General features: G+C 44.5%; 1 protein-coding gene across 1 annotated transcript; it reads right to left on the bottom strand.

Annotated features, from left to right (window-relative positions):
- Positions 1-2,644: 2,644 nt before the first annotated feature.
- Positions 2,645-11,627, bottom strand: LOC137519499 (lymphocyte antigen 6E-like). Its single transcript, XM_068238454.1, has 3 exons — positions 11,609-11,627; positions 5,585-5,695; positions 2,645-2,856 (listed from the first exon to the last, which is right to left on the bottom strand). The coding sequence occupies exons 1-3, from the start codon at positions 11,625-11,627 to the stop codon at positions 2,645-2,647; spliced, it is 342 nt and encodes a 113-aa protein (XP_068094555.1).
- Positions 11,628-12,332: the final 705 nt, after the last annotated feature.

Raw genomic sequence — 12,332 nt, forward strand, 5'->3', positions numbered from 1 at the left:
AGCTCTCTCGCCTTGCAGCGCTGGGTCCCTGGTTTGAATCCCAGCCAGGGCACTATCTGCAAAGAGTTTGTATGTTCTCTCCGTGTTTGCGTGGGTTTCGTCCAGGCACTCCGGTTTCCTCCCACATTCCAAAAACATACAGATAAGTTAATTGGCTCCCCCTAAATTTGGCTCTAGACTACAGTAATTACACTACATAATATAGACATATGGTAGGGATTAGATTGTGAGCTCCTTTGAGGGACAGTTAGTGACAAGATATATATATATACACTGTACAGCGCTGCGTAGTATGTCAGCGCTATATTAATAATAACATGTCCTTTATTCTTTATAAAGACATTCCCTGAAAAAGATTTATACAAAGATGCTGGCCAGCCTCCCTGCCCGCTGTACACTATTTTGGCAATTGGACGGAGCAACTACCATTCACTAAGTGTTTTTAAAAAAAAAAAAAAAAAACCTGAGAACCCCCTATGAGGAGATGGGCTAGTCCAAAATTTGTTGGTAATGACAAATTTCTACTTCTTATTGTAAGTGACAGCAACATAGGAGAAATGTATGCCTCATTTTACTTTGGAAGAAACGTACTTCTTATTTGTATGTGTTTTACATTGTAAGATTTTCGTGACAGTTCCTCTTTAACTACCTAAAGACCGTATCACGGCAACATAACCGCGGCGGCAGCCCCAGGACCACCTAACGCCAATTGGTGTCACATCCTGGGGCTGGCTACTGCAAGAGATTGCGCGCAGGCTGCATGCGCATCTCCTGTTGGTAGGCGGAGCAGAATCATCTCTGTTGGTAGCGATTCCCGCTCTGGAGACTGTTAGACGGCGAAACCGCTTTCTTTTTACTAAGTACAGCGCTGCGATCTGTGTGACATGGCTGTCCCCTCCTGAGTGTCGGCGGTGAAAGTTGAAGCCTATGACAGCTGATCACAGGGATTGGCTGGCGGTGAGAGGGAGGGAGGGTTTACTAAAAAAAAATAAATTAAGGACATTTATTAAAAAATAATTTCAATAAATATTTACAAAAACAAACAAACAAACATTGGGGAGCGATCCGATCAGACCCCACCAACAGAGAGCTCTGTTGGTGGGGAGAAAGGGGGGGGAATCACTAGTGTGCTGTGTTGTACGGCCCTGCAGCTTGGCCTTAAAGCTGCAGTGGCCTATTTTGAAAATAATAGCCTGGTCTTTAGGGGGGTTTACCACTGTGGTCCTCAGGTGGTTAAAGAGGACCTCCACATAAAAAAAAAAAAATGTCTGATGTCGTTTTTCAGTAAATAGCTTGGCGTTTTTCCAAGGAGGAGAGAGGGGAGGCGTGGCCAAGCGGCAGAAGGGGAGTGATGCGGGGTCTTCAGGGCGGCTTCGTGGGACAAGACTGCCGAGGTAAATATAGCCTTTCATTGCAGCAGAGCTGACATTTGTTTTTTTGTTGTTTGGACTGGAGGTCCTCTTTAATGTTTCTGTTGGTCCACATGTCGCTTGTTCATTGGATCAGGGAGGGCAGGAGCACATTTTGAATTTGTGTAATTTTGTGTCGTAATTTGCAGTTATGTCACAAAATTGAAATTTGTAATTTTCAAGAAATTTGTAATTAATTTTGATGTAATCTATAATTTCATGTTAAATTGTAATTCCATGTTTCATTTTTAATTACAAAAAAATTACACGAAATGATGAAATTATGAGTAACAAGAAATTGTAATTTTTGTGTTTTACATGGAAATGTATGTTACATGAACATTTGTTATGGAAAATAATGGTAATTAGAAGATAACTGTAATGATGAAAATTTATTATACAGGTGTAATTATGGAAAATTTCAGATCATTTTGCTATTATGTTTTTTTTTTTAGTTATGATCGTGATAATTAGCACATTATGGTCCACACTTTGTTGGTCCTAACTGATCAATCTGCAGTAGTCTTATACTGGAGACCTCCTGAGCTCTGCAATCATTGCCAAACTGTGTCTGATGAAGCGAGGGGGATCCTTGGGAAACGCATCAGGCCACCGCATGCATTTTTTCTTTTAATTTGACCAACAAATGCTTGTTATTTACCTATTGGTGTAAATAGACCGTGACTATTTTTCGATCTGGCCAAGGACTCATCTGGGGAGCTTCAACGGCATCCATATTTGATCCCTGGTCAGTGCTTATACACAGATGGAACAATCCAGGACTGATTAACAGTGCTTTATCCACTGATACGCTCAGATGCTGAACTATCAATATCATCATTTTCTTATATGACCAAGCCCATTTTTTCCCAGGTCTTTGGTCCCAGGTGCTGAAAACCCCAGTTACACCTCTGTTTGGGGGTCTGCCGACACTCGAGTACAAACTCCTTTTCCCAGGTAAGTTGGTTTATTGGTGGACAAGAGTGTCAGAAGGTCCATGTGTAGGTTTTCATTGGTGGGAATGATTTCAGTGGGCTGAATTATGAGTCCTGTCTGGTCACCAAATTAAATGATCTCTAGGAATCTCATGTTACACCAACACCACTATGGAAGATATTTACCCTTTATTACTACTACAGACACTGAAAGAACCACAAAACACAGCCACGTGAGGACCACATCATTCTAGGTCACGTTTATTGAGGTAGATCAGAGGATGTGGTTTCTCCCACCATTTAGCAGAGTAGTGATTTGTTGAGGACAGTCACAATGATCCCCAGAGCCAGGAAGATGACAGCAGAGCTGGACTTGATGCTGGCGGCCCCGCTGGTGTTGCATAGGTCAGTTTGGCAGCAGTACACAGCGCCTGAGGCTAAACCAGCCGAAGAACTGACCGCGGTACAGGCAGATGTACAGATCTTGGTGACGCTGCTCAAGGAAACTCCGGCTACAGAAATACAGCAAGAAATTACAAAGTTACTCCTGGACAGAGTGGAAAGGACTAAAAACGTCTTCTTAATTTTTGTTTTCTATCTGAGATGGTGTATGAGGTGCAAATAATTTCAGCTTGCATGCAATTATAATGCAAATGATATGCAGATAGAATAGGGGCAATCAAAATCGGCAGGAAGAACATCTGATTTGCCCAAATGGCATGCAATTTGCATTCAATTTGTGTTGGAATTATTAGGCTCTTCACCATCTGCAGTCTCCATTTTGGGAGAGCTTGACTCGCTTCTTGTTGTGACAGCAAAAAATACAACTGAAAACCTCAATCAAATCTCTGTTTTTCTTCAGGGGTGATTGGAGGTGTGGCAAGGATGTGACTGGAGGAGTGGCAAGGATGTGACTGGAGGTGTGGCAGGGTTGTGACCGGAGGTGTGGCAGGGGCATGACAAGAGGTGTGGCAAGGATGTGATTGGAGGTGTGGCAGAGGTGTGACTGGAGGCGTGGCAGGGGTGTGACTGGAGGAGTGGCAAGGATGTGACTGGAGGTGTGGCAGGGGTGTGATTGGAGGTGTGGCAGGGGTGTGACTGGAGGTGTGGCAGGGGTGTGACTGGAGGTGTGGCAAGGGTGTGACTGGAGGAGTAGCAGGGGCGTGACTGGAGGTGTGGCAGGGGCGTGACTGGAGGTGTGGCAGAGGCGTGACAGGAGGTGTGGCAGAGGTGTGACTGGAGGTGCGGCAGGAGTGTGGCTGGAGGTGAGGCAGGGGCGTGACAGGAGGTGTGGCAAGGATGTGACTGGAGGTGTGGAAGAGGTGTGACTGGAGGTGCGGCAGAGGTGTGACTGGAGGTGTGGCAGAGGTGTGACTAGAGGTGTGGCTGAGGCATGGCAGGAGGTGTGGCAGAGGTGTGACTGCAGGTGTGGCAGAGGTGTGACTGGAGGTGTGGCAGGGGCGTGACTGGAGGTGTGGCAAGGATGTGACTGGAGGTGTGGCAGAGGTGTGACAGGAGGTGTGGCAGAGGTGTGACTGGAGGTGTGGCAGAGGCGTGACAGGAGGTGTGGCAGAGGTGTGACTGGAGGAGTGGCAGAGGTGTGACTGGAGGTGCGGCAGGGGTGTGACTGGAGGTGTGGCAGGGGCGTGATAGGAGGTGTGGCAGAGGTGTGACTGGAGGTGTGGCAGGGGCGTGACTGGAGGTGTGGCAAGGATGTGACTGGAGGTGTGGCAGAGGTGTGACAGGAGGTGTGGCAGAGGTGTGACAGGAGGTGTGGCAGAGGCGTGACAGGAGGTGTGGCAGAGGTGTGACTGGGGGAGTGGCAGAGGTGTGACTGGAGGTGTGGCAGGAGTGCAATTGGAGGTGTGGCAGGGGCGTGACAGGAGGTGTGGCAGAGGTGTGACTGGAGGTGTGGCAAGGATGTGACTGGAGGTGTGGCAGGGGTGTGACTGGAGGTGTGGCAAGGATGTGACTGGAGGTGTGGCAGAGGTGTGACTGGAGGAGTGGCAGAGGTGTGACTGGAGGTGCGGCAGGGGTGTGACTGGAGGTGTGGCAGGGGCGTGACTGGAGGTGTGGCAAAGGTGTGACTGGAGGTGTGGCAGAGGCATGACAGGAGGTGTATGCCAAAATAGGATAAACAGAGACGCCTAAAAGAATAAAATGCATTAAAAACAGGTCACAAATGGAAGGTAGTAGTGAACTTACCTCCCAACAGTTGACATGATTGGTCTATTTCAAGAAAAAAATACAAACTTTATTGGAGTACACTGCCGCTCAGACTCTGTAGGTCAGCATCTCTGCATTAGGCACCCTGCACAGAGATACTAGTCTACATTGACTCCCTTATCGCCTGAGGAAGTAGATTAGACCTACAAAATGCTTTGTGGAATGCACTCCAATAACATTTGTATTTTTTTGTCAAAATAGACCAATTGTGTGTGTCATCTGTTGGGAGGTAAGTCTACCATTTACTCCCATTTTTAAGCTGTTCTTAATGTATTTTATGGTGCCTCTGTTTATCCAATTTCAGCATAGTTTATTGCCCACCCTTGGAGGGGTGTTACCCCGTATTTCAAGCTACTACGGAGAGCGGCTTATTAACCCGAGTGGGGTCAGGTCTAATCTCCCCTCCTTTTACTGCCCCTGAATCATCTGAGATAAGATGTGGGGAGGATTAGAGATGATCATTTTGTACCACGTGTAATAATGGCACAAAACAGATCCAGGGGGGCACCTCTGAATACCTATTTGAGGGGGGGCACAAAGGTGCCTTTATAGTTTTAGGGGGTCCCCAACCAAAACATTGCTATGAGACCCCACGATTTCTGGAAACGCTCCTGGCTGCAATACAGATGACAGAGGTTACACTTCCTTTAACCGCATTTTAAATCTGCTGGCAAACCTTATAAGGGCTAAAGTCAATCAAAAAATCGCACTTTTTAACTTTCATTTTTTTATTTTTTTTTACAGTTTTCTTCAATGTATGATTGTTTTATTTCGGTTTACAATATATTTCACAAAGATTTCTTGTACTAGCGTGACTTCAATTGGCTACCGATCTTGCGAGAATCTTGCTAAGCTAGATTGGAGCCGATTTGTCATGAAACCGATCTTGAAAGTTTCATCTCCTCCCAATATATCAGCTGCCACGTGGGGATCGGCCACGTCTGAAGTGACTGTTTTAGTTTTCTAACATGAAAATCTGTTTTTTTTTATGGCTCATCCATACTTAGCTCTTACCGATTCCGGCAGATACGACGGTGGTCTGGCAGTAGGTATCGGTGCTGCTGCAGTTTGCCGCTGTGTTACAGTTGGAGGTTCCGGTGCAGACATAGCACTGCAGGGAATACGCTGTGACACAAACACAAGCATAGAGTCAGCTTCTCAAGACATTCTCATGAATGAATAAAATGTAAGCATATTATACAAACACACATAAAGAGTGAAGACCAAAGAAATAAGAAAACAAATAAGAAACATTCTTTCAGATAGTAGATGATGACCCGGCGTTGCCCGGGTATGTATTTGGCTGGTGTTGGCTCCACCCACTTTTTTCTAACCCTAACACACAATTACTCAATGACCTAGTTTGTGAGCTTTGCGGTCTTTGGCATCAGTAATTTGCATTGAAATGAAACAAATCTAATTGGCTTTGACTCCACCCCCTTTTCTGAATTTGAACCCCAGTCACCCAATTACCAACTGTACCAGGTGGCTTGTGCCATTAACAGCGCAAGAATGGCAGCAATTAAATATTCCCCATGAAAAGCAATAGGTGAATTTGGATTGGCTTTTGTAGGCTCCACCCACTTTTCTGAATATTAATCCCAGTCACCCAGTGACCAACTGTGCAAAGTTTGAGGTCCCTACCATTAACAGTGTAAGAATGGCTGCAGTTTACATTTTCCCAGGGAAATTTGTATTTGTCTCCACCCACTTTTTGGTTATGGGGATAAAACATATCCTATATGTTATTCCAGGTAATGTACTATGTGTGCGCCAAATTTCATTCAAATCTGATCAGCTATTGTTGCGTGATCGAGTAACAAACATCCAAACTTCCGAACTTTCTCATTTATAATATTAGTAAGAAACCAGGAGGAACTCACAATCTAATATCTACCAATGTCATAAACTAATGTCCTACCATATTATTATTATGTATTTATATAGCACTGACATCTTCTGCAGCACATTACAGAGTACATAGTCATGCAACTGACTGTCATCAGAGGAGCTCACAATCTAATCCTACCATAGTCATAGTGTAATGTCCTACCATATTATTATGTATTTATATAGCACTGACATCTCCTGCAGCACTTTACAGAGTACATAGTCATGTCACTGACTGTCCTCAGAGGGGCTCACACTCTAATCCTACCATAGTCATAGTCTAATGTCCTACCATATTATTATTATTATGTATTTATATAGCACTGACATCTCCTGCAGCGCATTACAGAGTACATAGTCATGTCACTGACTGTCCTCAGAGGAGCTCACAATCTAATCCTACCATAGTCATAGTGTAATGTCCCACCATATTATTATTATGTATTTATATAGCACTGACATCTCCTGCAGCACATTACAGAGTACATAGTCATGTCACTGACTGTCCTCAGAGGAGCTCACAATCTAATCCTACCATAGTCATAGTGTAATGTCCCACCATATTATTATTATGTATTTATATAGCACTGACATCTCCTGCAGCACTATACAGAGTACATAGTCATGTCACTGACTGTCCTCAGAGCTCACAATCTAATCCTACTATAGTAATACTGAATCACAGAGTTTGGGTTAGATAATCCTTTAATACATGTGAGATTTGCTGTTCTATAAATTATTTTGTCCTGAGAAGTTGATTTTACATTGGAATAAATTGGGGTTGCATAATAACAGTGTTGGACTCTAAACTGGGGTGTCTGAAACATCCTTAAGGCGTCCATTAATGGTGTAATTTTTAGTTAATCCTTTTTCCAATCAGATAATTGAAAACAGTATTAAGATAGAGGTTTTATCAATACCCAAAAAACAAATGGGGGGTGGGCCAATCCGATATGGAGTTATATGATTATACATAAATTCTAGAACAGCGATGTCCAACTGGCGGCCTCTTGCTGCGGCCCACCAGCCGCTGGCTCTCTCTGAGGTCCCAGAGGGCAGAGCGGAGCGATCTTAGCCCATGCGGCGCTGGCTGTAATGCTGGGATGATGCGGATTGATATGCACTCCAACCGCATCACCCGGAACTCATTACAGGCTGACTCAGCGTGAGGCGGGAGATTTAGCTGCCGGAGCTGCTGCAAACGTGACGAGATCAGCGCTGGAGGAGTCATCTGCCAGGGGAGTTGATTATATTGATATTTACAGGTTCCTGGCCACATAAATGTATATTGGAGGGTGGGGGTAGCCCAGAGGGAGAGGGGGGAATGCTGCCAATCTGATTGTATTTTGTGGGGAAATCTGCTGCCAATCTGATTGTATTTTGTTGGGAAATCTGCTGCCAATCTGATTGTATTTTGTGGGGAAATCTGCTGCCAATCTGATTGCATTTTGTGAGGAAACTGCTGCTAGATTTTTTTTTTCTTTGGGGGGGTCGGCCCTCCACCATGTGGTCGGGAAAAAAAATGGCCCTCCATGCCCGCGAAGTTGGACCGCACTGTTCTAGAACAATCTACATATTGGTGGGATAATAGCATAGGCAAGTCTTGGATCCTAATCAAAGAAGCTTGGAGCGGAGTTCCTCTGACAGATTTCTTCACAAGTATTTGGGTGGGGTCCCCCTTGCCATAGGTAGATAGGCATGGCAGTACTTCAGAAAACAAACTATACATCCAGGGAGGGGTACTCTCTCTGACGCACCTTCAGGTCACCACTGTCAATCGTAATACGGATTTTACAGCATGGATTAAAGCAGGAATAAAGTCACTAAATGAGATCTGGCTTTTTGATCACTTAATGGAATTTGAAGCTCTTGACCGCTGCTTCATTTGCTAATGACTTTAGCACTACTTATGACACCTAAATGATCTTTACATTGTTTCTTGACCACAAATTATGCTTTTTGTAGATGATAATTGTCTGTATGTGATCTTTTTTAGTAATGAAAATGAATTTTAAAGGGACACTTAAGTCAAACAAAAAAAAATGAGTTTTACTCACCTAGGGCTTCCAATAGCCCCCTGCAGCTGTCCAGTGCCCTTGCCGTCTCCCTCCGATCCTCCTGGCCCCACCAGCAGCCACTTCCTGTTTCGGTGACAGGAGCTGACAGGCTGGGGATGTGAGTGATTCTTCGCATTCCTGGCCACAATAGCGCCATCTATGCTGCTATAGCATAAATCATATACCATATAGCAGCATAGAGGGTGCTAATGTGTCTGGGAACGCGAAGAATCACTCGCGTCCCCAGCCTATCAGCTCCTGTCACCGAAACAGGAAGTGGCTGCCGGCAGGGCCAGGAGGATCGGAGGGAGACGGCGAGGGCACCGGACAGCTGCAGGGGGCTATTGGTAGCCCCAGGTGAGTAAAACTCATTTTTTTGTTTGACTTAAGTGTCCCTTTAAAGGAAAAAATGAAGAAAAAAAAATTACACTATTTCTCCATCTTCAACAACTATAGTTTTAAAATAAATAATGCTACTGAAGATAAAACCCACATGTTTTACTTGCGGAATCTAAAGAAAGGGGGGTTGGCACTAGATGTGACAGATGAGGAAAGGTGCAAGGCTGTGCCCCCAGATAAACAGATTCCAGTTCTGATTGTCTAGACTCTAGATGCTAGAAGTACCACCAGGCACCAGACTGTGGACAGTCACACATTACAGTGTCTGTTTGATGAGTATGTAATAAAGGTGTCTATGGAAATTTCTTGCTCTCTGGTATAGATGTTTTATTGTACTGTAATAACAAATGCATCCACTAGATGTCTCCAGTCTGCTTAGAATGCTGAATCCCAGTTCTGAGTTATTGGAAAGTGACAGACTTAAAGAGAATCTGTACTCTAAAATTCTTACAATAAAAAGCATACCATTCTATTCATTATGTTCTCCTGTGCCCCTCTGTGCTGTTTCTGCCACTCCCTGCTGCAATCCTGGCTTGTAATTAACAGTTTTAGGCAGTGTTTACAAACAAATGACATGGCTTCTAACCAGAGTATGATAGGCTGAGAACAGCTCACTGTGTGACTCACGCAGAGCTTCGAGGGGGTGTGTAAAGCTTCTGCCAATGACAAACAGTGCTGCACATTCCACACATTCCAGCCTCAGCCCGACAGAGCCGACAGATGAAAGGAGATAAGATTTATTACAGAGACAGTGCAAGTAGGAAAGGCTGCAGTATTACAGACCACATTAGAACAGGTATAAGAACTTATAGGATAGAACAAATAAGGCTCAAAATTTTGTTACAGAGTCTCTTTAAGGCAGTTTCTTAGCTAGGCGGGTTCCCACTGGGTACTGTCTGACTATATTTATCATACCTTTTATATCTTTTTATCAGGATCGCTGTGTTTAATGCAACGCAATGATCATTATTCTTTTGATGTAACACATGATTGTATACTTTATTTTTAAGTTTTTCAATTGCTTATGGTTATTAAACTTTTATGGCATTAATGTATAAAATAATGCTGATATACATTGTGGTGATGTCAGCTGGACCATTTTTCCCTTTCTTGTGAGTTTTTTCCCAGCAGGTCCCAGCAGACTATATGGCCTCGATTCATAAAAGTGCTGTCGGTAAGGTAAACTCGAGCGGGGAAACACCGCTGTCGGTATTTCCACCTTCAGGGTGGTAATTCATAAAAATGTTGCTAGTTGTGACAGGCGTGCGGAGATATTCCGCTGTAGGCAGACGTTAGGCTGTCGGGAGACATGCGGAAACAGGGGAAGCAGGCGGAGTCCCTCTGTGCGGTGTTCTCTCTGCAGCTGCTTGGGAGGTCTGTCCCATTCACTGCAATGTATTCCGCACGCTTCTCGCCACATCAGAGGTAGCGGTAATACCCGTCTGCATACCACTACCTCTAATCTTTATGAATTGACTACTTGTTACTTTTGCTGTGATAATCACCGCGCAAGGCGGTGATTGATCACTCTGCTCGTGAATGTCGGCTTTTCATGCGGAAAAAGCCTTTATGAATACAGATTTTGCTGTGTGGTCAGTAAAGTGAGCCGTTTCAGCATTTCCGAATGCGGGAATGCTTTATGAATCGAGGCCTATATATCGTGTGGTTGGTGCAGATTAAGCCCTCTCTTTATGTGAGTCTCCAGAACCTGGGTTTACTCTTGACTCACATACATGGCCCCCCGCAGGTCCGGTTTACACTACTGCTATATAGTAAGAGCAACAAGTGAAAAGACTTGTTGTGCAGGATGATATTTATAGACAACTTGCATATAATAACTCCTCTGTGTCTGTGCAGGAAACCATCAGTTTTCTGCCATGGGCGGTTTTTGCATTTTTCGTGTGTGTTTAGCATTTTTTCAGCGTTTGCCATTTTACCGTTACCGCCAAGAGCCATTTTAAAGCGGATCCGAGGTGAAAAACTAACTATAACAAGTAACTTGTCTTTGTATCTTATCTAAAATGTAGATGGTTTACACAGTAAATCTAGCTGCATACAGCTTAAACAATATATGAACATTTCTTCCTATGACACAATGAGAGCTGCCATGTTAGGCTTGCAATCATTACACAGGTAATTAGCTATGCATCTCCACACCTCAACCTGTGATAACGCCACGCCCCTCTCCTCCCCTTGTCTCTGAAATCCCGTGCATGCTCAGTGTGAGCTGGGGAGAATGGCAAAGAAGAGACAGGAGGGGAGGGGGGGTATAGGGGTGACAGGAGGGGGAAGGTGGCAGAAAGGGGGTCAGCAGGCAAGGAAAGGGTGGCAGAGTGAGGTGGTAGTAGAGGAGGGGAGAGTAGATGAGAAATTCATGGTGAGGGTGAGGAAAGGGTCATTCAGGGTGGAGAGGGGGTTGTGAGAATTCTGGATGGGGGAGCAATAAAAGCTGGAGGGATAGTCGTTGGGCTGCAGCTAAAGTACCACCTGACATCCAATCCTCCAGCTCCAGGCAGTGCGGCTGCTATACAAATTCTTCCCTATCCCTCCCTCACCATGGCCCCCCCTCCTCTGCCTGTGTGTGTATCAGAGCGCAGCGTGTCTCTGACCAGCACTGCTCCTGGACGTTCCGTGTGTTGAAGCCGTGCAGGCAGAAAAAATTATGGTACACCGTCCAGCCAGCAGCTCTCACCACTTCCTATTCTCTGCATGTCGCGTTTACACAGACATGCAGAGAGCTGCTGGCTGGACGGTGTACCATAATTTCTGCCTGCACGGATTCAACACGTCCAGGAGCAGCGCTGGTGGGGTCCGTTAAAAATGGCGCCAGTTATCGTAGTTAAAAAACGGCGCCCCATAGAGAACCATTATCACTAGTTATTTTTCGTTTTTGACAGCTAAAAAATGGCGCCGGCTTTAAAAACGATATTTATCGTTTATATTTATATTTGTATTGCTCCCAAACGATATTTATCGTTTTAACCCCTGCTTTGCTGCCGTTTTGAAAATATCTGCCCGCCAGCTTTAATGTTTAATAGCAAAGCCCCCTTAAAAGCTAAAAACACCAAATTTGCAGGGAACGTTGAGAAGAAAATTGTGAACAAGAGGAAAAAAAAATCTTTCAAAAAGACCTTATAGTTTTTGAGAAAATCGATTTTGAATATTCTTCTTCTGACCGTGGGAAAATTAAACGCCCGCCGACTTTAGCGGTTAATAGGAAAGCCCCTTTAAATGCCAGAAACACCAAAATGTGTAGGGAATGTTAAGAAAAATAGTGGGAACACGAAGAAAAAAAATTGTTCAAAAAGACCTTATAGTTTTTGAGAAAATCGATTTTAAATCTTCAAAGGAAATGTAACTATTTAAATCGCGTACTGACATTCCCGTGGAAACTTTTTCCACCGACTTTAGCAGTT

The sequence above is a fragment of the Hyperolius riggenbachi genome, chromosome 5, assembly GCF_040937935.1.
Source record: "Hyperolius riggenbachi isolate aHypRig1 chromosome 5, aHypRig1.pri, whole genome shotgun sequence".
Taxonomy (NCBI): domain Eukaryota; kingdom Metazoa; phylum Chordata; class Amphibia; order Anura; family Hyperoliidae; genus Hyperolius; species Hyperolius riggenbachi.

Excerpts from the sequence above, each read along its gene's own strand:
- LOC137519499 (XM_068238454.1), bottom strand. Across the intron at positions 2,857-5,584 it reads CGTCGTATCTGCCGGAATCG|CCGGAGTTTCCTTGAGCAGC; the intron begins GTAAGAGCTAAG and ends GTATTTCTGTAG.